The sequence below is a fragment of the Rhincodon typus genome, chromosome 18 (genome assembly GCF_021869965.1).
Source record: "Rhincodon typus isolate 14 chromosome 18, sRhiTyp1.1, whole genome shotgun sequence".
Classification (NCBI taxonomy): Eukaryota; Metazoa; Chordata; class Chondrichthyes; order Orectolobiformes; family Rhincodontidae; genus Rhincodon; species Rhincodon typus.
This window is the reverse complement of record NC_063349.1, coordinates 32,033,002-32,060,833: the sequence shown is the minus strand read 5'-3', so window position 1 is coordinate 32,060,833 and position 27,832 is coordinate 32,033,002. Positions and strand designations below refer to the sequence as shown.

The following is a 27,832-nucleotide window of genomic DNA, read 5'->3' as shown; positions in this document are numbered from 1 at the left end:
AAAATAAAAACAAAAGCAGTATCTGAATAAAAACGGCAGATATTTTACATCGTTAGCATTTCCATCTGATACTCATCTCGTGATTAAAACAACATAGGGTTAGGAATACAATCACGTGTCACTTCCTGCACATCCCTCCTCACTGCCATGGGCTTAAACAGAAGAAGAAAAATGCAATACGAATAAGATTTTTATTCAAGGAACATAGAGGCAAAAATGGTCCATGAATTTTTTCTTTTTTTAATAAAAAATGTACAACTTTTTCCCTTGTGACCTACGTGAAGGCCAATGCAGTAAATGGCACAAACTCACTTCAAATGGAACTCTGTCAGGGACATGTTTATCCAAATTTGACACGTGGCTCAGGTTGCATGCAAAGGTAGTCACCAAGTTTCATGCTCAAGCTTTCTATCTTCACATTTCATCTACATTTGTTCCTGATTTTTACAGGAATACAATAATAACTGCTGTACAATCAAGCAAAAGATTGAGAACGTTAGCTATTTTAAAAATTCATTCATGGGATGTGGGCACCACACTGACCAGCATATATTACCTGTCCCTAGCTACCCTTGAGAAAGTGGTGGTGAGCTGCTGCAGTCCACGTGCAGGGAGGGAATTCCAGCATTTTAACCCAGCAGTGAAAGAACTGCAATATATTTCAAAGTCAGGATGGTGAGTGGCTTGGAGGTGAACTTGCAGGTCATTGTGTTCCCACATATCTGCAACCCTTGTCCTTCAAGATGGAAGCAGTCATGCATTTAGAAGGTGCTCTGAGAAATTTGTGAATTTCTGCAGTGCATCTTGTAGGCTATATACACTGCTGCTGAGAGTTGGTAATAGAGGGAGTGGATGTGTTGCCAATCAAGCGGGCTGCTTTGTCCTGGATGTTGTGAAGCTCGAGTGTTGAATCTGCACCCACATTCAGTTGAATACAGCCTGGATGTCAAAAGGCTGCCAAGCTCATCTCACCTCTGGAATTCAGCTCTTTTGTTTATGTTTGAACCAAAGCTGTAATGACGTCAACAGCCGAGCAGCTCTGACAGAATCTAAACTGGAAGTCATTCAACAGGTGGTCGTTGAGCAGGTACTGCTTGATAACACTGCTGATGACACCTTTCATCACTTTATTGATTGGGCAGTAAATGGTCTGATTGGATTTGTCCTTTTTTGGTACAAGACATACGTGGGCAATTTCGACATTGTTGTTAGCCATGTGTTAGTATTATAACTGTACTGGAAGAAATTGGTTAGGGGACTGGTAAGTTCTGGAGCACAAGTCTGAAGTACAATTACTGGAATACCAGCAGGGCCCATGGCCTTTGCTCTATTCAATGCTTCTAACCATTTCTTTATATCACATAGGCTGAATCAAGTTGACTGAAGACCAATCCATGATGCTGGGGACCATTGGAGGATGCTGAAATGGGTCATCCACTCAGTTGAAGGTTGAAGCTTTTGCAGCAATCTTATCTTGTGCACTGTTGTGGGCTCTTTCATCATTGTGGATGGGGATATTTGGAAAGCCACCTACTCCATTGAGTTGGTTAATTGTCCATCACCCTTCCCAACTGGATGTGGCATAACTGCAGAGCTTAGATCTGATCTGTTGGTGGAGATCACTTAGTTCTGTCAATCTGCTTATGTTTTTGGCATGCAAGTCGTCCTGTTTGGTAGCTTCACTAGATTGACACCTCATTTTCAGGTATGCCTCGTGCTGCTCCTGGCATGCCCTCCTGCACTCTCCATTGAATCAATATTTACCCCTGGCTTGACGGCAATGGTTGAATGGGGATATGCCATGTCACGAGGTTGCAGATTGTGTTGGGAGTACAATTCTGCTGATGGCCAACAGCACCTCATGGATGCCCAGCCTTGGAGTCGCTAGACCTGTTCGAAGTCAGTTCCACTTAGCATGGTGATAGTGCCACACAACATGGGTGTTACTCTCAATGTGAAAGTGGGATTTAGTCTCCACAGTGACTGCAAGGTGGTCACTCTTACCGAAACTGTCAATGACAGATGCACTGCAGCCAGCAGAATGCTAAGGATGAGGTCAAATATGTTTTTCCTCCTCGTTTCCCTATCTACCACAGACCTATTCTAACAGCTATGTCTTTAGGACCCCACTAGCTGGATCAATAGTGCTACCTCCAAGCTACTTGGTGGAGGACACTGAAATCCTCTACGCAGTACATTTTGTGTCCTTGCCACCCTCACTGCGTCCTCCAAACATTGTTCAACATGGAGAGCTACCGATTCATCAGCCAAGGGACAGCGTTACGTGGTAACCAGAAGACTTCTTTGCCCGTGTTTAACCTGAAACCATGAAACTTCATGGGTCCCGAGTCAATGTTGAGGACTCCCAGGGCATTTTCCTTTCAACTGTATACCACTGTGCAGCCACATGCCAGTGGCACAGGACATATCCAGGGATGGTGGCAGCAGTGTCTGGGAACTGTAAGATTATGATTCCATGAATACACTTGTCAGGCTGTTGCATTACCAGTCCGTGAAACCACTCTCCCCATTCTGGCATTAGCCCCCAGATGCTATTAGGGAGCACCGTGCAGAGTCCATCTGGTTTCATTTCTTTGAGACTTTGTAGCGATAGGTATAGCTGGGCCAGTTCAGAGGACAGTGGAGATTCAACCTCTCTGCTGTAGGTCTAGAGTCACATGTAGGCCAGAGGCCAGGAATGGCCTGAAGGACATGAATGAGCCAGATGGGTTTTTCCAACAATTGACAATGGTTTCATTGTCATTAGTAGTTTCTTAATTCCAGAATTTTTTTTATTGAATTCAAAAATCCCACTACCTGCCCATGGCAGGGTTTGAACCCCGGTCCACAGAACTAAAAAACTGTTAGGTCATTGCCTCTCCCACGTATTTCAGATATGCACATGTGGCTAATTGGGGATTGAGATGTTAATAATTGATTCCTGATTAGCAATTCAAAAGTAGTTTGTGGACAACATTGCTGAGTTAACGATCTCAAATGGTTATTCAAGTTGGACTGGTGCGGACTTGTTGGGCCAAAGGGCCTGTTTCCACACTGTAGGGATTCTATGTTAACCATCTTACATATTTATTGGTTAAGACCAACAGAATACACAAGTGTTCTTTACTTTTAAATCCAGACGCCTGGACTAATATGCCAATGAAGAAAAGTGCAAGTTTTCAAACACCATGTTGAGATTTGAAGTCTCTTTTTTTATAGAAAGAAACTGAAATATAAAGGAACAGCAAGAATGATTAGGCCTGACAACTTCATCTGTTCACTAATGTCAGTGTTGAGATGAAACAAGTCAGCTATCACTGGACTGGCTCTTGTGTGAGCTAGTCCATGCTAATACAGTTGACCCTTAACTGCCCTAACAAAGCACTTTTGTTGTATCAAACTGCTCCAAAGACTGAACATCTTGGCAAGCCCTTCAAGAAAGAAACTACAGCAGTTCTAGAAGCAGATTCAGCCCTGAGACCCACTCCATCTTTGCCAGGTAATTAATGATCAACAATAAATGTAAATCTTAGCAGGATCCCTGGAATTAACTTTTAAAATAGTTAAGTAAACATTTGCAAAGCACACACAACTACATTATCACCAAGGTGTTTGATTAAAATTAGTTCACATGACCAACATTACGGCTTGACAGGAATTTCATTTAACACTACACTCCAATTCCAGACAGACCTTTCTAGTAGCTATCTACTTTTCTTCCCATCTGTCAGCAAGACAGTCTTTATCAAAATGGGTCAGTGGCAAAGATAATGCCCCAAATCTTGCATACATCATAAAAGTAGCTGTTATCAGTCACCATGATGATGAAGTAAATCAGACAGTAACTTTTGGAGTATGCACATGCGCCGTTAAAATGTGGAAATCTGTCATTGCAATCAGACCAACTCTACTTCACCGGGTATGTTAGAACAGAATCTACCAGATATACTTGGCACTGAAATATGCACAATGTGAAGAAGTTGGACTTATTGATGAGAGAGATCACGTCTGGTGCATTAATTGCACTTATGACTACCAGAACACTCTTCGGTCCTGAAAATTTAATTTCTCAAACTGCAGACGCTCATTCTTGCAAAAGTTGATTAGTCTTGAAGATTTAACAATATTAAAAAAAATCCTTTCCATGTCTCATTATTTTGCTTAATTCCATCCATCTTTATTTCACTTTCTCTACACGAGAATAATTGGACCTTTCTGCTTTACATCTCAGTTTAGATTCTGCAAAGCTTAGAATGGACATTGACTAGGTTTTGAAGAGTCTTGCTATTTCTTTTCTGGCTCACACAGGCAAAAGATGTCCCCAGAGGGTTTGGTTGGTTTTAAAACTTCCAACTAGCTCAAATGTGCACTCAAAAGTAAACAAAAACTTTGCTTGACAGCTATCATATGCCTGCAACCTTAATTCCTTCTATTTTGACTGCAAAACTCATACCAAATGATCAATGAGGGGAACAATCTTCCATCATTAGGAACTTGTGTTGAAGCAGTCCCTTTAGAATGTGCAAACCAGTTTTCTTCAGATATTCCTATATCAACATAGTTTCTCAGGTTACACAGATTACCAGGTATGTGAACAAAAATCAGACCAGGTGAAACATCGCCTGACCAGGAGAGGGGAAAAACACACCCCTGAACTCGTAATATTGATGAACTATGAACTAGATAAGAGTAGCACAGTTCACATTTTCTCTCTCTTGGAAAGCCTATACTTTTTCCATTTTACTCAAGATGCTTGACACAAACTTTAAAATTGCAAATACACAAGGTTTCATGCTGTATTCCTACATGCTTACATGCTAACTGTAAATACAGAAGTCATCCCATATTTTCTGCAAGCTTGTAACAATTAAATTTCAAGCAGATAAGAGTCAACAATCAAACTTTTGAATTGTAGTCTGACAAATAAAATGAAAAGGCACAGCCACCATAAGCAATTTAACAAGGCTTACCATTGAAAACTTCATTGAATTCTCCTGGTGGAGCATGAATAATGAAGTTTGCTGCTATGCGCACCTGTAATTAAAAGATTTTCTAATTAATTTTCACCCATAACTTGCATTCAAGTTTAAAATAGCTCAGGTTTTACATTCCTACAAATTTTAATCAAGGACAATTATGGTAGGAAAAAGGATAAGCAATTTGATCAAAACAAATCTTATTGGATTAAATACTTCATTTTTTAAACCTTATGTATTTCAGATCATTTGTAAAAAAGGAAATTAGACTCTATTAACTATACTCTTATGCCTTATAATAATATTCAAAATGCCTATTCGTCTACATTTGTAACATGCCGTGCACGCCTATCAGAGTCAAATGAGAGATTTTCTTTAGTCTATACCTTTAAAGTGTTTTGTTAGTTTCGGTGAGATCACCTCTCATCCTTCAAAACTCAGGAGTATGTACAATACTACCAGCATATTGCAAAGCTATCCTAATAGACTAGTTTCCTTCATTCATTTCACTTGAAAATTGCAGTGAACTGTATTAGAGTCAGCTTGAACTTCACCATTCAGGCTTAATAATCTTACAACTGCATGTAAAAAACTTCAGTGCATTGTAAACATTGCTAATTTATCCATAATTATCACTTTGGTGTTGGTTGGCATTCAAGGCAATTGTCCCAAAGCATCAGTGTATTTCTTAATATTGTCCTTCACCATGGAGTACTATCAGTGTACAGTACTGGTGACCATAGGGATAGAAGGATTTTAATGTGTTTAGTAAACACAGTCTCTGAACTGCTTCAAACTAATATTTGGAATTAGCCAATTGCCCTATTAGGAAAGGCTAGTCAGGAGAGACCCGAGTTTAGAAGAGTCTGAGGGGACTTACGCAGTGAATGTAGAAAGGATGCTTACTCTGTGGGAGAAATCCGGAACTAACATAGAAAACTGCATAGGTATATCTTTTCTACAAAAAGCAGGACAAATTCAACATGGCCAAAGACTCAACCAATCTACTTTTGGTCATTAATAAAGCGATGGAAGGAGTTGTTGACAGTGCTATCAAGTGGCAATTGCAAATAATTACCTGCTCATGAATGGCAAGCTTGAGTTCTACGAGGACCCCCTCCATTCTTGGCTTCATTACATCCTTGCTGCAAACATGAAGCACAACTCAGGAAGGCAAGGGGGTTTTCCCTTACCATCAAAGCATCATTTGACTAAGCATAGAATCAAGAAGTCCGAGCAAAATCAGAGTCAATGGGAATTTGGGGAAATTCCGACAGGAAGCATACTTGGCAAGAAGCAGCTGACCACTGCTGTTGAAGCTCAATTCTCTCAGCCACAGGACATCACTGCAAGGGTTCCACAGTACACTGGCCCAAACTCAAGCTTCAGCGACTTTTCCTCCATAATAAAGTCAGAAATGGGCATGCTCAGCACCAGTCACAATTCCTCATATACCAATACTGCTCGTACAATAAGTAAAATCTGGACAACGTTCAGGCTCAGGTTCGTAAGTGACCAGAAACTTACATGACACACAAGTATTGGGCAATAACCATCACCAAGAGGAGAATCTAACCATTGCCCTTTGATGCTCAATGCATTACCATTGCTGAATTTCCCACCAGAGGGCTACACTGGCTTAACCGAAATTGACCAGCCATATCAGTACTGTGGCTACTAGATCAATCCAGCGGGTAGGAATTTTGTGCCAAGTAATTTGCTCCCATCTCTCCAATGCTAGTCCACCATTTGCGAGGTACAAGTCTGGAACATGACAGAATAATCTTCATTTGCCTGGATAAGTACAGCTCCAAAAGCTGTCAGTTCAACACCTTCCAGGACAAAGCAGCCCACTTGATTGACACCTCACTTGCCACCTTCAACATTTGCTCCCTTTACGACCAGTGATTGCATCATGTATGATCTACAAAATGCAATACTGTAACTTACCAAGACTCCTTCAACAGAACCTTCCAAATCTGTGACATCTACCACTTAAAAGGACAGATGCAGAAGAACACATCCACCTGCATGTTCCCCTCTAAATCACACATCATCCTGACTTCGAACTGTCTCGTCATTCCTTCACCATTACTGGGTCAAAACTCCCTTAACGGCAATGCGGATATTAATATACCAGAATAAGGACTGCTGCAGGTCATGGTGGTACCAACTATCATCTTCTCAAGGGTGAAGAGGAATGTTCACTAAATGCCTGATAATGACACCCACATCCTATTAATAAAAAAAAAACTACTTTTGTAGACATGATTGCACTGTAGGAAGTGCAGCAGCTAATTTGCACACAGTCTCTCAAAAAACAGGTTTAGTTATTGGTGTAAGTAATTCTGATATCGACCAGGACACTATCTTTTTAAGAAAACTTCCTGCTCTTTAAATTATAGAATCTTATACCCAAGTGGACAGACTCAGTTGAGACGCTAAACCAAAACTCAAGGATAACACTGCACTGAAGCGTCAGTCTAAATATGCTCAAGTCTCTGGAGTGGCACTTGAACCCTTAATTTTTTGACTCCTGAACCATAACTGAAACCCCACCACTAAAAAATGTAAAACATGAATGGAAGAAAATGGAATAGTTGTCAAAAAAATTGTTCCAAAATTGAAAAAGAATCACGAATTCAGATTTTTAAAAACACATCCAACTGCAGTATACTCGTCATGAATGATGTTGCAGTTATCACAAAAACTACAATATATCCCATCAGAATTTACCTCAAGTTAAAACTATTGAGTTGGTTTAAAAATGCACGTGTAGTGTACTTCATTACTTCAAATGTTCTAAAGCACTTTCCAGATAATTTAAATACTTTGAAATGCAGTCACTGCTGTAATCAGAACAGTCAATTTGCATGTAGCAGTATTCCATAAACACCAATGAGATAATGACCAAATAATTTGCATTTGTGGTGTTTATTGAGGGATAAGTATTAACCAAGACTCCAGGAGAACACCTCTATTCCTTAAACAGTGCTATGGGATCTTTTATGTCAATGTGTTGCAAACACAATCTGTTTAACATTTATAGGGAAAGTCCAAACACAAACTTTCTATAAACAACTTACAATATTTAGACTAGACACTGATTCTGGATCTTTTAAGCATAACCAAACTATTAAAAAATTTCCAGCATAGACTTCATATTCTGGACAGAGTACCAGCCAGATAATGTCATGGATAAGCCCACAAATATTAAATGGCATTAAATGAGCCATAGTTAGTGGACCAAGTGGTAATTCCTTCCCCCTCACTGATACCTCCCTATTCCAAATTTCCATTCTCTGCCCCATGCAAATGACTTGAGCTTCAGCATCACATCACCAAAACACTTTAGATTCTTCCCCAATTTCTCTGATATGACCCATGTCCCATCTCTCCCAGTTTAAAAAAAATCCATAGACCATTGTTCCAGGGCTGATACCAACATTTTTGAAATAGTGTCTGCATGGATTTAATTCCTGATCCTTGATGACAGAAGTAGGCCATAATACATGTAAACAGGTCAATTTTTCAAAAAAGCAAACAAACAAACCTTAGCTTAGATTCGTGACGCCTGACACATGGGACACAAGTCCATCATTTGGACCAAAAGATCTTCAAGTCCAGTTTGATCCAGCACTTGTGTTAGACTTTATAATCTAAAAAATACATTTTCTTACTTGATGTCTACATAAATGATAGCTAAATCAGGGATCAAATAATCCTCACACTCTACCTCAGCTCTTAGAATGTACAACAGTGGCATTTTTCCAAACTTTCAAGGGATAGGCTATAATAGTTAAACATTCATTTCTCACCTTCCACCCTTCACAATATGAAGAGTCCACACTTAACGTGCACTTTGCACAGTTCAGAGGTCTAGCTTCTTGCCAAATGCCAAACGCCAAACATCATACCAATGACATTCTGGTGCTTCCAAACAATCTGACCCAAATAACCTTTCTAGTCAAACATCTTTTCATTTTATACATTAAAAATCTCAAAACATATCTGCATCAAAATTACAAATGCAATGAATGACATCCATCTCAGGTTGGCAGCCAAGAACCCTAATATTTTCAGTCAGGGGCATCCTTTGGGTCTTCTCTAGAAGGCTCTTTACCCAGGATACCCTACCTCCAGAATTTCTGGTTGAAATTTCAACTTTTCTACCTTTCATTTGTAACTCTTATCAAAATAACTTCACTGTTACATCTTCCTTTACAGGTAGTTCTGCTATAACGCATGTTTCATTAGCACAAATTAGCTGTAACGTGATTAAGGAATAGCGGATGCTGTTTGGATAATGCAAACTTCCTGCTGTACAGGTATAGTGATTTCTCTGTAACACGATTTTCTACAGTAGGAGGTTGCACAAGAACACAACTATCACGTTACTGGAGAACTACTTGTACTATAAATTATTGTCAGGGTTCTATTCTCCTTACTCCACTGTAAAATGTCGTGGAATAATTTGGATGTCAAAAAACTGTATATGCATACACACTATTCCACCACCACAAATAAACAAATACAAATAAAAGTACTCAAGGTGAATCTAGATACGTGAGGGAGAAAAAAGGTTGAGGAAGTTCAGTGCATAAATATTAACATGGGCCTTGAAAACAGAATGTAATATATTTCAACTAGGTAAACTGACCAATGTGTTCACAGCACAGGAAAGATCAGATACATGCTGGTGTTTTAGGTATCACACAAGCTTCCTCCCATACAATTTCAGCTAATTTTAACATATCCTTTCATTTTTTTCTCTGTGATTTATTTTTGCCACCTCTTGAATGCATCTATGCTATTTACCTCAATTACTCATTACCATAGTGAGTTCTACATTTTAACTTGCATCTCTCTGGACAGAGATCTCTCCTGAACACACCATAGGTTTCATTAGCAGCTCTCTCTGGTTCCTAGCTTTGGTCTCACCTGTAAGTGAAGATATCTTTAATATCTTTATGATCTCAGCACCATTTATGCCATTCTTTTAATTTGAGCAAGTAGTTTCAACCCCTACTCAGCTCCCTGTTTTGTAGCCAGATTACTAACCATTTCGCTACTGCCCAATCGCAACCCCCCACACCCACAAGTTTGACCTTAATTGTGAGCATACCTCAAAAACCTTTTAGAATTTCAAATATGTCACATCTACGTACAGGAATACATCAGTTCGAGGGGAGGTTTGATAATGGTTTTGAATCATGAGTAGGCTGGATAGAGTAAATAGAAAGACTACGCCCAGTCAAAAGAAAGCTCGAATGGGCATAAGAATGAAAGTGATGTACAAATGTAGGATGATGTTAAAAACACTGCAGGTAATTAGGACATGGAATGCACTACCTGGAAACATGGAGGAGGCATATTCAACTTAAGCATTCAAGAGGTTATTGGATGATTATGTGTTAGAAATGGCTTGCAGGGATGGTGGGGTGGAGGAAGGAGAGGCAGGATGTTGGCACTAAAGAATAGAACTGGTGCAGGCACAAGGGGCAAAATGTGCCATAATAATTCCAAGATTTTATATTATCCTGATGTAATCGCCTGGTCAATTCTTCAAGAATTCCATGAGGCTGGTTGAATACCACTTCCCCCTTTTGCAATCTGTGCTATAATGCTACTGCACTTTGGGTAAGGATGGCTACCGTGAGCTTGAGCTAATTTGTCTAAAATTTGCTTCAAGAGACAACAGTGTGGAGCTGGAGGAACACAGCAGGTCAGGCAGCATTAGAATAGAAAAGTTGACGTTTCGGGTCAGGACCCTTCTTCAGAATTTTTGATTTGTTCACGTTCCTCTTTCTGCATAGGATTCACGATAGATAACCTCCCCATCTTCTAGCATTACTCCCTTTGAATTGCTTTTTGATCACCCACTGCCTCTATCTGTTCCCTACTTTCCAATAGGTGCAGAGATACAATCCATCTTGATCAGGGATTTTATAAACATCCCCTTTTATAAATAAATCAGCTTGATTCATTTTAGTTACCTTATGAAGGGTGTGGTCAGCATACTACAATATCTAGAGTTTTGAGGAAATTGGGGAAGAAAAGATTGCAGTCATTATTTTTTAATGATCAGTCAAGTGTTCATCTATCAACATTAGAGTGTGCAACAAAAACTGAACACATTATTACATAATGACTCAACTGGTTTTCTCAAAATCTTGATAGTCTGTATATGTTGTGAAACGATCACTCCAGCCTTAAATACAGACATCTTAAGTTTGGAAAGATTACATACATATCATTTGCCTTAAATGTTCAGTGTTTTTACCAACTACACACTTAATAGCAGTAAAATTTAGACTACTGTACCAGTTTTCCACCTTCCATTATCTGACTTTCATACCAGAGACCTTCATGGACTGGTAAAAAAAAGAAGAGACGTTGATCTAAAATGGTTCCGTGATCACCTGGCCACAGTTTGAGGCATATTCAGGCAAACAAATGTGGAATAAACAAAGTTTTCTAAAGGCATTAAAAGTAGCAACTGAGCCAAATGTCAAGAAACCCATTTTGTATTTTAGCTTAGACTTATATGAGAAGTTACACATATTGTTATGAAAGGGCTGTCTGTAACTATTTAGTTTGGAAAGACAATGGAGCCAGACTGGAGCCAAAAATATCCTTTTATCAAGAACTGAAGGGTGCTGCAAATTTCACTATTGCTGAGGATACAAGACATCAACTGAATAGTGGTAATCTCAGTTTCAACTGAAACAACTTAAATATTCTTTAACTTTTTAAACTGCTGATTCTTCATGTACTTGATACTTTCACTTTTCAAAACTTTATCCTTGTGTGAATGTGTGTGCTTGATATCAATTGATTTTTCTCTTCACGAAATTCCCCTATTTCACTCAAGAAAATTTGGTTAATTGTTAATTTTGAACAGTAACATGTTTTAATTGACATGATAGTGCTCCTAGCTAAAAAGAATTAAAACTGTTTGCAACCAAGAGGAGAGCCGATTCACCCCCCTCACCTAGCTGTAACTCAAACATTGACAGCCTAAATCCTTAAGTTCAACACTTCCCAACCTCTTGCCACTTAAGCAGCACATTAAAAGGGCTTGACACCAAATGCTGAGAGGATGTTTCCCTCATGGGAGTGTTTAGGATGAGAGGGCATTGTCTCAGAACAAAGGGACATGAATTTAACTCAGATGAGTAGAAATTTGAGGGTTGCAAGCATTTGAATTCATTGCTATTGAGACCTGTGAGGGCAGAGTCCTTGTACATATTTAAGGCTGAAATATACAGATTCTTAATCAGTAGGAGCATCAAATGTTACAGGGAAAAGGGCTGGAAAATGGATGAGGAATATCAGCCACAATCCTACCAAACAGCACAGCAGGCTCGAGGGTCCGAATGCCCCATCCTATTCCTTTCAGAATTTGTTTTTTCTGCCAAAATGAACAATCTCATTTCTTCCTTGTCAGAAGATTTTCTGAAGTTCATGCATAGTTAAACCCACTGCAATCCTTCCCCCATGGCATGATAGATAAAAATGTCTCGAGAAGTATCATTATCGCTTTATGTTGACTTTACTTCCTCCACCTAAATGATTTCTTTTACTTTTAAATTTAAAGACTAATTTACCAAAAATCTCAGGCTAACCAGTCCACAAATAACCATGTTACATCTACTTTCCTTCAAAATACTGACGACATTGTCTGTCAGAGAATGAGCAGGCAGCCAATCACTTAGTCCTGAAACAGTTTCTACAGTATTACAATTTTCAATCTCCAGATCCTCAGATGTATCCCATGGAAACTTGGTGTTTTGTCTTCCTTTAGCTTAAGTATTGTCATTTTCTCTCAATATTATTCATCTCACTCAACTACCTTAGAATTCACTTCACCAATATCCTTTTAGACCCAAGACACACTTAAATACATTTGCAAATTTCTCACTGACGTGTCAATCTTCTCGACAAATCACACCTGACATTCATAAAATACTTCATTGTTCTACTAAAATGTTTTCAAAAATTCTTCCTACTCCCTCAACTTTCCTTATCTTCTCAACAAATTCTTTTCCTCTCTCCCCTTTCATTATTTTCATTCTTAAGAACATTGGTCGTGTCTCTTCAACTTTAGTATGTTCAACTTATTTTTTTCACTATAAAATTAACACTATTCTATTCACAATTGACATGTTTAACATGCAACTTGGCAATTCCCTTTTTAAAACATCCAGTGTTACACTAGAATCTGGCATGCCATGGCTCCTTCAATCTCATCTCAGCTAGAGTACTCAACTTGGCAAACTCTCTAATGCTGTCCAATTGCTTAAGCAATTGCTTATCTGTCACAATCTTTCCTCATTTATAACTAGTTCATTTCATTTCATTATTCTAATCCACATTCTTCTGGTAAATTGCTTTCTGCTTTATTTTGCCCCAACACTCCTCTACTACATAATGAGGATTGGACTTATTTTCCGAGCCTACATTAAATACTTAGTCACCTCCCAATTCATGCACAGTGCCAGCACATTAGCACCATGCCTGCTCCAAATGTCAGTCTGAATATGTCATACAAGTATCAAAACCCAAAAGTGAAATCCTCTCCCTGACCATAATAGCCATGGACACATTTTCTTGTTCTATTCAAGCACATGGTTGGGCAGTAAATACATGACCACTACCAATAAGACCCAGCTCCAAAATTTATTTCCTAATCTAAAATTTACCTTCAGACCTTTCTGGGCCATGATAAGTTAATAGTCCATTATCTCAAATCTTAGAATATTTTCTAATCGATTTAGTGTGTGCCCTACCTTCACATGAAAGTGACTATGAAATATCTGGGACAGTTGGTCTGGACTGCAACAGACCGTTAACCACTCCTAAATACTGAATCATGACTACTGTACTTCTAGCTATGCTAACTTCTGCTCTTAAGCTTGTTTCTTGGTGTCATTTACATTATTTGGAAGTTTGTGATGAATTCAAACATCAATTTCTCAAGTGTATTTATCATTAAAAATGAACTTCTAAAAGAAACAAATACCAAATATTATAACACTGAAACATGTTTCAGAAATTGGGTCAACAATGCTCAGAAGGGCCATAAATGTCACATGATACATACCAGACACCAAATATTGCTCCATCATTACAAACCCAATAAATGTAATTATTTCTGAGAATTGCTCAGTAGAAAAAGACTCCTAATTAATCTTTATAAGAGAACACAGTTGTTCTGACTTGTAATAAACAGTTTTAGTTAAAAAGACTGAATGAAGCGTGTCAATACTGCAACTTCAATGGACTTCTTGCAGCCTCCCTTAACTCAGAGTAGAACTCTGTATAGATTAGACTGTGGCAGCTGATTCCTCCCTAGTCATCATGCTACACTGGAACATGCCCACCTATTTCAGGAAACTGGAGTCAAAATTTGATCCTGAAATTAATCTTTGTTTCAATTTGTTTTACTTTGCCTCCCCAAAGATTGCAGGTGTGTCGGGTGAAAAGAGTCAGGGAGAGTATACAAATACTGTCTCAAAGTCTGAGAATGGCATTGAGTCAATGGACCAACAGGTCTTTCTTGACTAGTCCTTTTAGCAAATATTCGGTAAAATCTGCTTACTGTTACATTTTCAAACAGGAACTATTTTACCTTAACTTCGCATGATACGCAAAGACCTAAAGGATATTTCCCTCCATTACTGGCACTAAATCAATTAGAAATGGGCAAAGGTGTATTTTTGGCATACTTAAAACAGATTTTGTAGAATACTTGATGTAATTTCAGTTATACTTTCTCTTAAAAAAGTAACTGAGATCACAAATTAAGTTGACTAATCAATACTTCTATTTCAATGTACAGTTCCAGGATTTATGCCAAAGGTAGCAGTCAGACAATGGCATTTTTACCCTTGGAGGAAATAGTTTCATATACACACAATTTCACTCATGAGATAAGCACATTTCAAGGAGCATCAATTAAGTGTTTTTAAAATTATGGAAAATGGTGTTCCAACTCAAAAGATTTGACAAGAATCCATTTATCATTATATTAGATTCAGCAGACTGCAAGTGGCCTGACATGCTTTAGAAGTGGAATGACCAATCATGTTTTTCCAACTGGATAGATTGTTGAATAACAGGGCCAGCAATAATCCACAACAAAATTAAACTGCTCCATAACTTAAAAAAGCTGATGTGAGCTGTTTAATACTTGCTAAGGAATGCAAGTGAACAGTCATAAGCATAAGCTATATAGTTAAAAAGTGCAAAGAAAATAGAAAAAGGAAGAAGTGTGAGACTTTATTTTGTGTACCTGGTTACATAGCCACAATGTCAGATTACCAAATTATTAGTGCAACTTTGGACAGTCTTCCATCACTACATAAACGTAATTTACTGCTCCAGAATGATCTTACAAAAACAAATGTTACACCCAAAAGCATATAATGATTGACCTTTCATTCTTTAAAATCACAAGCGAAACAAACTGTTGAATGTTCACTTAAGAAACCAAACTTCCTTTCTGGTAAATTGGTACGTGACCAATTTAGAGGTGCAGTGAACAAAAGTTTCAGTAAAAACATAAATCAGTGTTGCTTCCGATTGAAACAAGTAGCGCACCAAGATGTTTAATTATTAAACAATTTAGTTTTGATGTGGAAAGCAGCCATAATGTCAATCTTGGTTAATCAGAATCACAAAAGTTCCTTTTACCATTTCAGACATCGCAATACTCTTGTTCCCTCCCAACTATCAAGAAAACAATTAGATTTGATATAGTTCTGCTTTGCACACTAGCATCATAAAACTAGTTTTTATAAACTAAATAACCCAGTTTGACAGTTTTATCTTTGCATGAAATCTAGGGACGAGATTCAGTGACATGAGCATGTTATCACTTGGAAAACAAAGTAACTGCATCCTATATTCACTCTTGCTAGTCTTAGATATAAGTTGCGATTGCCCTCAAGTTAGAATATTAGTCAAGGGCTCAATGATGTGCTGAACAGACTGAATGTGCACAATGAATTTCCAATAAAGTAAAATTTAAGACATGGACAGAGTTGAAGGCCTATAGTACTATTTTTGCAGATTGATTAGCCAGCACTCCTTCAGACGTTAACATGACTCCAAATAAGTGCTGGGGTGGGGTACAAAGAGGAGCCTTTGGCAAAGCTGCTACTTCTGGTAACAAGAAAAAAGGCAAAGACAGTTAAATAGATCACAAGTTTGTAATCTGAGCCAATAAGAAATCTAATAAAATCTAATGACAGAATGGGAAAGCGCAGAAAGAAACTGAAATTTAGCCTAGGTATTCCCTTCAGTATTTACTTACTGTTCTATCCTAAGTAGCTCCTTCAGTTTCCCCATTGACTGATTCGAGTGCGTTTGAGATTGACAATTCGTACAGAGATTACAACATGCGGACACCGGCTATTCCCCGGTGCCACGCCCTGGCGTCCGGACACTGGCCCCAAACGGAGCAGTACCTGGACCCAACCTCCAGGCCGGGTGCAACAGTCGAGGTGCGGCCGCTCCACAGGCCAGAGTGAAGAGGAAGAGGTTGAGGTTAGAGACCCCACCCTGACCGCTAACCCCGAACCCCACTTCCCGAGGCCACACGGGCCCTGTCCCCTACTCCGGGTTTTGTTTTAAATTGGGAGCAGTGGGGTCGGTGCCTAGGCGTCCACCGTGCGACGACCGTACAAGGAGTGCGGCCGGCAGTAGCCGAGCTAAAAATAAAAGTGGCTCTGGCCCAAAAAGTAACCGCCCCGGGCAGAGCAGGGTAGGGCAAGGCAGGGCACGGCCCCCATACCCCATCAACTACTAGCCGCCCGTCCCATATTCAACCCTTTTACTGGGTGCAGAGAGAGTGTGAGTCGGACAAAACAAGCAGGGCCATTCGTGCAGTTACAACAAGCACGGCTATCGCCGCCACTCTCACCTTCTCCTCCTCCGATACCTGCTCCTCATGATCCGCCATCTTGGCCCGGGCTGTAAATAACTGACGCGCGGCCCCGCGCTCACCCGGCGCATCCTGGGTACAACGCCAGCGTGCGCGCCCCTCCAGCCTCCTCCCCCGCGATGGAGCAAGCGACCATGCGTGCGCGTCCCTACCTCCTCCATAACCACACAGGGGCGATGCCGAGCGTGCGCGCCTCCTCCACACCTATACTCGCGCCCACTAACGGAGGGGCCAGTGGGGGCGCGGCGTTTAAAGTGTGTTTTAAACTTGTTTAGTGCAGTTTATTTAATGGTGACTTTTTTTGGACTGTCATTCACGTCAGTATTAATGCATTGTTCACAAATTTAATTTACAAAGTAAATACAATGAGTTACAAAAGATGGCAAAGGATACAACAATTTGGTTCAAAGCCAGCTGAATCGCATGTAGACATCTTTTGCTGACTCAATTTTAAAAAAAACAACCTTTTGTTTTACGCCCTGACCGTGTATCTTACTTACTCTTGGCTTTCCCTTTCTTCTTTTTCCCATTTTCTACCATCAGCTTGTTTACTGATTTGATTATTCCATGAACCATTCCATTGCCGTTCACAGCTACTTTTCCATTCTTTATGAGCTCTTGCTTGGCTCCCTTAAGGTTTGTTAATAAAAGCTGGCAAAGAGGATTATGAAGGAAATGGCATAAGCTATCAGTATCCAATGCATCCACCTTCAGAGAAGGCAATGAACGTCCAGGAATAAGCAGTGGGGCCTATCGTAACATGAAACTGCACCAGTTGCAAAATGATCAAGTATCGTTTCCAGCAGAAATATTTTTGAAACTGTGAAGCACAAACTGCTAATCTGCAGTATAGATACATAACAATATGGATAATAGCATTCATCTGAACTCCAAAAAATTGGCCTCCTGTTACCCATTTGAGTCTGATCCATCAGAGGGAAACATTGTGAAGTGATGATATACGTGCAGAAAGCTGACCTGGTTAAAATTCTTGCTCAATATAAAAAATACCGTGTCCAAGTATTCAATCCCTTTTGACACTAAATACCACCACAAGGCTATCTGAACTTCATTGACATTGTCTGTTTAGCTGACAGTGGCTGATATAACTGTATCCTGCTGGTCTTGCCACAAGGAAGAGCTCTTTAAAGATGCATAATTTTAGTATAACCATTCCAAAGTTACAGAGATTGTGGCTGAAAAGACTCCCTGTTCTTCATCCATTTTGGACTCACCCACAAAAAGAGGAGGTAAAGATTGCTGACTGCCAATGTGGACAAGGGTGACTGCATCAATGTCCAGTTTTCCACATGCTTGTCTGCAGTGATAAGGCACAATTGATTATCTGTAAAAACGCTAAAATATAGAGGCAGAGGTAGGCCATTCAGCCCATTAGATCACTCTGCCACTCAGTGAGATCATGACTCATCTGATAATCCTGAATTCTACTTTCCTGCCTTTTCTCCATAACCCTTGATTACCTTACTAATTAAATATCTATCCCTCAGCCTTGAATATACAGATTTACAAACCTCTGAAAGAAGAAATTCTTTCTCATCTTGTCCTAAATGTGTGACCCCTTATTCTGAGATACTGACCTCTGGTCCGAGAGTCTCCCACAAGGAGAAACAACCTTTCCATATCTACCCTATCAAGTCCTCTAGGAATCTTAAATGTTTCAATAAGATTGCTTCTCATCTTCTAAATTCCAAGGAGTACAAGGTCAATCTACTCAACCTCTTAATCTAGTGAACCTTCTCTGGGCTGCCTCCAATGCTAGTATATCTTTCCATAGATAAGAGGCCCAAACTGTTCCCAGTATTTCAGCTGTGGTCTGACTAGTACCTTGTATATAAGGGAGAAACTGTGCTAAAATAACAGTGTATTTCTTCATAGACTATCAATCTAAAACAGAAGCAGAAAGTGCTGGAGCTACTCAACACCATCTGGCAGCATCGAGGCAGAGACAGAAACAGAATCATTGCCCCAGATATTCCAATGGAGAGACAGTCATTGTGCCAGAGAAGACTGGAGTTGTGCATCGGGATCTTGCAGAAATATCAATGTTGCTGATTCTGCAGGCATTGCTCAGGATGTTGAAATTTCCAAGGGCAATAACTGGGATTCTGGGTGTTATGTATTATAGCTGGTGTTATGTTGGGAGAGTGACCCTTTAAAATGTGAGTCATGTGACACTGGTCAGTGCTCAGTCAGTGCCCTCGGGCTTACTCAGACTGGGTTGAGCTTTGACAGTGTACACAGCTTGAGAATAAGAACTTTCCTGTTGGTTTGCAGCAAACATTGAGTTCATATGTTCTTTGTTCTGACCACAACCTTATAAGCACCCAGTACAGAATACTGGGACCCTTGGAAAAGGTTCTTTATTTAGAGTTAGAGTCAGAGACTTTGGAGGGTTCTGACTGACTTAAGCTGAATAGTTAGAGGATTAGAAACCCCATTCAGCTCCACTGTAACAATCCCCCTCCCACTTCCCTAATTCCCCCAGAACTGACATATTCTATACCTAACCACCCTGACTCTCCACTGTTCTGCCATGACCTGAACTCATCCCCTCAAACCAATAACATCACCAAACTCTGCGCCGGCTCCGCTGGATCAGAGATTTCAATTCACCACCTAAGCACTCATCCACTTACCTGCCACTGCACCCCTCTCAAACCTACCACCTGTGCACTCCCCCCTCACCCACAAGGCGCACAAATCCCTCATCCACTTAGCACCCTATCCTTCTCACCCACCTACCACTCATGCCCTCTTCCTCCTGCCATTCTCCTCTCTCACCTACTTGCACCCTACACCCTCTCACCTTCCCCCCGACTCCCTTCTCCGCATCCCATCCAACCCCCTCACTCACATGCCATCTTAACATTCCAAGAACTGGCAACCCCTACCATCCAGTCATGTCACCACCACCACCTCTTTTTCCACCTTCACCCACTAGGCACCCTAACCGTTTGCTACTTAGCACCCTATCTTCATCCTTATCTTAGATACACTTAGATACATCCTCCCTTGAGAGCTTTAAAGTGGCTTCAAGATCTTTAAATCACAGAATATGAGCACTGGCTGCTGAAAAAGTTGCAGGGGCATAGTTCCACGCTAATCCAAGTTGTTCTTGTCTTCATCATTCCTGGATTATCTACCCTACAACTGCTGAGAAGGATCCTGGCAAGGAAATTCATGGGGAGAACTAATCAGAATATCTGGGATGATTTTCTTAGTGGAATATGACTTCTTCAAAACTGTAATTGTATTGATTGGCATTACAGTTCAATATTCTACCAGAATGGATTTCCACAATCACAAAGATAAACTCTTCCATAAACCACAGCACTCAGAAAATGGATAACAGTTTTTCTCTGCTTTACATTTATTATAAATTGTTGATGTATTTGAGACAGTAAACTGGTGCAGTTTTATTGATATGGCTGAAAATGTATTTAAGTTTACTAAATGTGTCTAGTCCTAATTTTAAATAATTTAAAATTATTTAAAAAATAACTATGCTAAACTATTTTACAAGTTTTATTGGTGCACACCAGTCAGTTTCTTAGTAAATTAAGTAGCCCACTTCATCCAGCCTCTGGATCATTGAAATCTAGATGTGCTTTGAACAATGTGTGTTGTGACCTCTCAGAAGACCCAGTGTACTGACCAAGAAATAATTGTCCAGAAGTTCAAACTTCTGATCAGCAAACAAGGAGTAAGGGTAAAGGTGAACCCACGCTACTGACACCATTCTGCATTGTAAGCCAACTGATCAGCCAATTGAGCTAACCAACAAACAATGGAGCATAAAAATAGGTAAGTCTTGCTAAAACTAGACAAAGCACCAATTAGGCCACATCTGGAATGATGTGAACAGTTTTGGTCCCCTCATCTAAGAAAAAATACACTGGCATTGGAGGCAGTCAAATGAGGGTCCATGAGTTTGATCTCAGGCATGGAGAGATTTTCTTATAAATAGGGATTGAGTAGATTGGGCCTGTACACATTGGAACTTAGAAGAATGAGAGAAGACTTTATTGAAATATATAAGATTCTCATGGCACTTGACAGGGTTGATGCTGAGAGGTTGCTTCCCCATGAGAGAGTCCTGGACTGGAGAGCATAATTTCGGAGCAAGGGGTCACCCATTTCAGACAGAAATGAGGAAGAATTTCTTCTCTTAGTGGGTAATGAATCTATGGAATGCTTTATCATAGAGGGCTGTAGAGACTGGGGCATTAAATATATTTAAGTTTGAAATAGACAGATTTTTAATCCGTAAGGGAATCAAGTGTTATAGTGAAAAGCCGAGTTGAGGATTATTATATCAGCCATGATCTCATTGAATGGTGAAGCAGACTTGATGGGTAGAATGGCCTTTTTGTGCGCTGGTATCTTGTGGTCTTATCATTTGGAATGCTCTGTAGTACTCTCAAATGCTAAGTTAGAGTCAGAGATGAAGGAATGTTCAGGCCTAGTTATCTTAATATTTGGCTAGGAAAAGTTAGAGGAATTAATACCAGCTGTAACTCCTGGCTAATGAGAAACTGATTCCCCAAGCACCCACACAGACCAACCCCTCCATCTCCCTCTCCATCTCCCACAAGGACACCTTCGCCACAAATATCTGATTAAACCCACTGCCCATGGACACCTGACTTCCCTCACAGGCATGTGAGACTCCATCCTTCTGACACTCACCAGAATCCAATCATTCCCCCCTCTCCTCATTGTCACTTATCTGACCCCCCCAACACTGACAACTGATCATCTCACCTTGCAACCCCTGTTCTCCCCCTCCCATGGACACCTGATGCACCTTCTTCCACCTGCCTCCCCCTCTACTACCAACTGACCTTCTCCGGGCACACACCTGATCTGCACACCCCATGACTCCTGTCAACACTATCTTCCATGGATAGCTGCTTGATTCTACCCCTGGCAATTACCCAACAGATACGTACACCATCCTACCACTGACACCTGGTCTTTCCCTGCCCTATACTCCTGAATGTCCACCCTAAAACCTGACCCATCTCCAACCTCTCATCCTAGTCCCTCTCCCACTTACTTTAAGCACTTAACTCTTTCAGTAGCTGTCAATGCCTTTTTGTGCCCCTTAAATATTTTACTTACTGTAATAGGGCAGCTGTGCCTTGCTCACCAACGCTCTCCAATGCTAATTCTACACTGAGTAGATTTAAAGATTTGAGCCAAGCCAGACACAGAATACCTTTATGCCTTTGGGGCACTTGTGCTACAGTGGTAATACCCCTACCTCTGGGAAAGAAAACCCAGGTCCAAGTGCCACCTGTTTCAGACATGTGTAAAATCATCTCTGAACAGGTTGACTAGAATATATATACCTTTAAATATTTATTTGAAAAATAAGTGGTGTGGAGTGGTGAAAAACACATTGCTTGCTAGCTCACTCTGTCTAAGGCAAAACAGAAGTGCTGTGAGCATTTAAGTTCTGAATAAGACAAAGTGTTTAAAGGCAAGTAAGATGAAGCAGAGATTCTGCAAGCACCCAAATAGGTGCAAAGTGAGTGAGTGCTAAGAGAGCAAGCAAATAGCCTGATATAAAACCTGTTCTGATGCACGAGTTAGATTTCTGACACTGTATGGAATGTAGCCTGACAGGAGCACTACAATGAAAGGTGCTGGTGTGCTTCAAACTGCAGCATGAAGTGGGCCAGAGATGTGCCATGATAATGTGGTGAGGCTGGATGTCTGATGCCAACCTCAATGCATGAAGGGTGCAGGTACCCTGTGGAGAGTACCCTGAGATGTTGGGGACTGCTGTCCAAGATGGAGAGCTGGGGGCTGGAACCACCAGGTACCTGCTCGGACTTTCCTGTCAGGGATTGTTGCTATAGAATTTCTCTCCACTATGTGGTAAAATAGGAAATTGCACAGGGTGAGATTAGGTACTAATGAGATGTAAATACACACAAATAGGCCTCTCGCTGCACACTAAGAAGGTTCTCATCTTACCATTCAAACATTGGGTAGAAAATTGGAGTCTTTTCATGATGTCAAGAGTCTCATTTTTCTGATCTCGCTGCACTTTTCCAATTGATTCACCACTGTCCACGTTATTAAGAAACTCGGAAAATACAACTCGAAGTTCCACCTTCACATTGAGGATACCCTTCATTTCATTCTGCTAAGTGGGATAGATGGCAAACAGATGTAGCAACTCAAGACTAGGCATCCATGAGACACTATGGGCCATCTGCAGTAACAGAATTCTACTCCAATGCAATCTGCAACCTCATGGCCCGGCATATCCCATCAAGGCAGGGGATCATCCTGATTCAATGAAAGTACAGGAGGGTATGCCAGGAGCAGCACCAAACATAAGTAAAATTATTGAGGTTGGTTGGCTCGCCAAGCTGGTTTGTTGTTCCGCAGATGTTTCGTTACCGTGCTTGGTAACATCCTCAGTGCAGCCTCTGATGAAGCGTCGGTGTGTTTTCCCGCCTGGTTTTTAAACTCTGGGGTCCGTTGCGATGGATTGCCTCACTTCCGGGTTTCCTCCGTAGTGGAATGTATATGGGGTCGAGTTCAATGTGTCTATTAATAGCATGCTTTGTGGAGTGCCATGCTTCCAGGAGTTCTGGTGCTTGTCTCTGCCTAGCCTGTCCCAGGATCTTGGTGTTGTCCCAGTCGAATTCATGGTTCTCCTTGTCCATGTGGATGGAGATGTGTGAGTATTCGTCGTGTCTTTTTGTAGCCAGTTGGTGTTCATGTACTCTTGTTGTTAGTTTCCTTCCTGTATGTCCGATGTGGTGTTTCTCGCAGTCTCTGCGGAACAACAAACCAGCTCGGCGAGCCAACCAACCTCAACACCCACAACCCGAGCTACAGATCTACTCCAAAACCTTAGATAACTAAAATTGAGGTGCTATCCTATTTAAGACACAGGACTATTTGTGTGCCAACCTGCATAAGTAGTAAATGATAGACAGCATTTACACAGATAATGGATCACATCAAAGCTCTGCAGTCTTGCCATATTCAGTATGTGATGGTAGTGGGCAATTAAACAACATACTGAAGAAGGAGCTTCACAAATAACCCCATCTTGAATGACAGGAAAACTCAGCACGTTAGTGTACAAGATAAGGCTGAACCATTTGCAAGAACCTTCAGCTAAAAACTGAAACAGATGATCCATCTTGGCGTCCTCCAGTGGTCCCCAGCATGACATATACCAATTGTCAGGCAATTTGATTCTCTCCAATGATAAGACCACAAAATACAGGGCAGAAGTTGGCATTCAGCCCATCGAGTCTGCTTTGCCATTGAATGAGATTGCAGCTGATCTGATTCTCCTCAACTCCACTTTTTGCCTTTTCTCTATAATCATTGATTGCCTTACTGATTGAAAATCTGTCTATCTCAGACTTGAATATACCTAACAACCCAATCTCAGCAGCCTCCGCAGTAAAGGACTCCACAGATTCACTATCCTCTTAAAGAAGAAATTCCTCCTCACTTCTGTTTTAATTGTGTGACCTCTTATTCAGAGATAATACCCTTTTGTCCTAGACTCTCCTGTCAGAGGTAACAACATCTCTGCATCTATCTTTTTAAGTTTCTTTGAAATCATATATGTTTCAATAAGGTTGCCGCTCATTCTTCTAAATTATAATGAGTACAGGCCCAACCTATTCAGACTCTCCTCTTAACACAATCCCTCCATACTTGGTATCAGCCAGGTAAACCTTCTCTGGACTGCCTCCAATGCCAAAATTTCCTTCCTTAACAAAAGGCCCAAACTGTTCACAGTATTCCAGCTGTAGTCTGACTAGTGCCTGTATAGTTTTAGCAAAACCTCCTTATTTTCATACTCTCACATTCCTTATGAAATAAAGTTCAACAATCAATTTGCCTTTCCTATTGTCTGATGCTTTTAAATAAAAAGGTGACTTTTGAGGTAGTATTCACTCAATGTGTTAAAACAACCGTTGGGGCTAATTATGTGATAATTAATATAGACTTCCTGAACCCCAGTACACTTCATATCAGTGTACGTGTGTTCATCCTCCCAAGTGGTTGAACAAATTATGGCTATGAAAAACAGAGCCATAGAGATTCTGGTAGTCCCATGTTTCATCAATTCATTAACCTTAGCCATGGCAAAGGTGGGAACACAAACATATAGCCACAGAATTTTTGGACTAAGGAGGGAGGCAACTGACCAGGTTACTCGCCTTGTTGCCATCCATTGATGTCTGCTGGAAGCATGTGTATGTATGTATGGACGTTAGGTGACACCACAGCTAGACCAAGATTTTACATGCTTGTGTCTGAACGACTGTCTGGCACTGTCACTATTGACAAATGCAAAAAATCTCTTGAAAGAAGGGAGAGTGGGTTCTTTATTTCTACAAGGTACAAATTAATGATTTCAGGACAGGAAGTTGAAAATCTATGTTCAAATGTTAAAAATAAACTAACTTACCTTTGTGAGTGTGGCAATGATGATGGGAAATTTATTGCAATATTCAGAAAATAACATTGTTCAAGGCTGACGAGAGAGTATTGGCAATGGAAAAGCCCTCCCGTTTCCATATTCATCAAAGTATTGATGTAGCAGCCAACAACAATTTCTTTAAGAACTGCTGGTTTGACCTGTCAACCTGGTTTTTCTGAAGTGAGCCTGGTCCCTGTTACATTCAGGGAAATTTGATTTGTATTGGAAATCTAAACAGATGCTAAGCCTCTTATGTGCAGAAGCCATCGACATTTACTGTATGACAGGTGGCATACTTCTGGTTTCCAATAAGTTTGTGCTTTCACCTCATTGTCACATAAATTTTGGTGGCCTTTTAGTGCCTGATAAATAGATACAATGCTATTGAATTTCTGGGTTTTAACTGCAGTAGCTTCAGATCTGATAAAATTTATTTTACATCTAATAAGTTCATTTATCATCCTTTTTACTCAGTAGCTTTTAGATTGTACAATATTCTGCACATTTACTGATTTTTCTCAATTAAACATAATGAAAGAAATAAGAATAGTAAACGTCATTGTCTGCATTGTCCAGCTCAATGGATAACAACTACAACATAGGACTTTCATTTGACCATTTATAACACAATGTTGTCACTCTTTAAATCCTAAAAAAACTTTACTTGCACATTAGAAGTAATAGTTTGTGAAGTGGCCTCATAATTATCCAGTTAGGGAGTTAATGACAGGGAAATCGCAAATAGAAGATTAGCACATTTAAGGGAGATCAAATTGACAATGCCAGTCTTGCCTACCTTCTATCATCTTCTGATGGCACTGTAAAGACCTGAAGATGTATCACATTCTTTGTCTGGAGTCAATATTTATAATGTATTGTAGTGTTCAAATATTACAGTTTTTATTTAAATGATACAGATATCACTGTTTTATGTGTATTAAGCAAATTGTTGGGTTACTATAACATGTGACTATTTCAAATTTTCCTTAACACCATTTATTTGGATGTCAACATTTTTTTTTCTTTGATGTAGTATGTTATCATACACATGCAAGTATAATTTCTGTCTTGAAAACAACATTACAAGATGATCAGAGGATTAGATAGGGTGGACAGTGGGAGCCTTTTTCCTCGGATGGTGATGGCTAGTATGAGGGGACGTAGCTTTAAATTGAGGGGTGATAGATATAGGACAGATGTCAGAGGTAGGTTCTTTACTCAGAGAGTGGTAAGGGCGTGGAATGCCCTGCCTGCAAAAGTAGTAGACTCGCCAACTTTAAGGGCATTTAAATGGTCATTGGATAAACATGTGGATGATAATGGAATAGTTTAGGTTAGATGGGCTTCAGATTGGTTTCACAGGTCAGTGCAACATCGAGGGCCGAAGGGCCTGTACTGCACTGTAATGTTCTATGTTCCAAGTTCTATGTAACGGAAAATCCTAATAATGTGTACAGTACAATGTGTATCTCCATGCATCCTGATACATAACCAATAAATTAAACACTGGTGATTCTTTCTGTAGATTACCAACATCTACATCAAAATGGTAAACTGACTTTAAAGTTTTATAACATAATATCGAACAATTAATTTGGGAATCTGCAATAAAATTGTCAAAGCACACATGGTAGCTTTCAGTTCTTTCAGAAAGTGTTGAATTTTAGCATCATTTTTGTAGAATAAACAAATGTCAATGTAACAACCTGACAGCAAATATCTGAGCTAAGCATTTCCTATTACTCAGTGAGGAGTTTCTAATCACAGCATTTTCTCTGGAATGTCTACTCAAAAGAACTTGTATTGGCATGTTAGCAACTGCAGTATATTTTCATTTCACCCAGCTAGTTTTTGCAGTATAAACTTTTGCATTATCTTTCTTCAACTAAAACAAGGCACATGGCACAGATTTATTGTAATGCATGCATTTTATTAGTGTTCTAATCCCTTTTAACATTATTCTATGCCCCTGTTTCTTCTTTGTTCTCTCATAAGTACTAACTCATGGTATGCTATGGGTACCAACAAATCCTTAACACTTGATCTAGGTATATCATTCTTCATGTGAACCCAGAGCAGACTACTCAGTTCTGAAGGACAGCAGAACCATTTACAATTACTGCCTCATTGATTTTTGCATTGTCCGGTCCAAATAAAAGTGAAGGTCAAGTCTCAGTAGTCCCAGAGAACTATAGAGCTGTTATCTTGTTAGAGAGGGTTAAATGGCAGTGAGTTCTTAGTACAGCCAATCTCTCTGGTGAGGAATTCTCATCTTAATGTTCAGTGTGGTCCATATGCTGAGCTTTAAGTGTTTATCTGTGCCATCACCTAATGTTATGACACGTTTTTGCCTAACTCTCAAAATCTGGAATTCATGGGTTTAATTACATTAAAAGGAGCTAAAAGGATTGA

The 27,832-nt window shown here is 40.0% G+C and overlaps 1 protein-coding gene and 1 pseudogene across 3 annotated transcripts in view; both read right to left on the bottom strand.

Moving 5' to 3' along the window:
- Positions 1 to 17,102, bottom strand: part of LOC109911785 (F-actin-capping protein subunit alpha-2) — a 38,622-nt gene extending 21,520 nt beyond the window's left edge. The window contains exons 1-2 of one of the 3 annotated variants that reach the window (XM_048607500.1): positions 17,079 to 17,102; positions 4,971 to 5,034 (exon numbers count right to left, since the gene is read on the bottom strand). In XM_048607500.1, coding sequence (XP_048463457.1) covers positions 4,971 to 5,034; positions 17,079 to 17,087 — 73 coding nt within the window. In that variant the 5' untranslated portion in view covers positions 17,088 to 17,102. Of the gene's footprint in view, positions 1 to 4,970; positions 5,035 to 11,300; positions 11,347 to 16,905; positions 17,001 to 17,078 lie in introns of those variants that run through there. The other 2 variants (XM_020511167.2, XM_048607499.1) reach the window with 2 other exon arrangements.
- A 316-nt stretch (positions 17,103 to 17,418) lies between these two features.
- On the bottom strand, positions 17,419 to 23,095 carry LOC109911786 (annotated as a pseudogene).
- Positions 23,096 to 27,832: the final 4,737 nt, after the last annotated feature.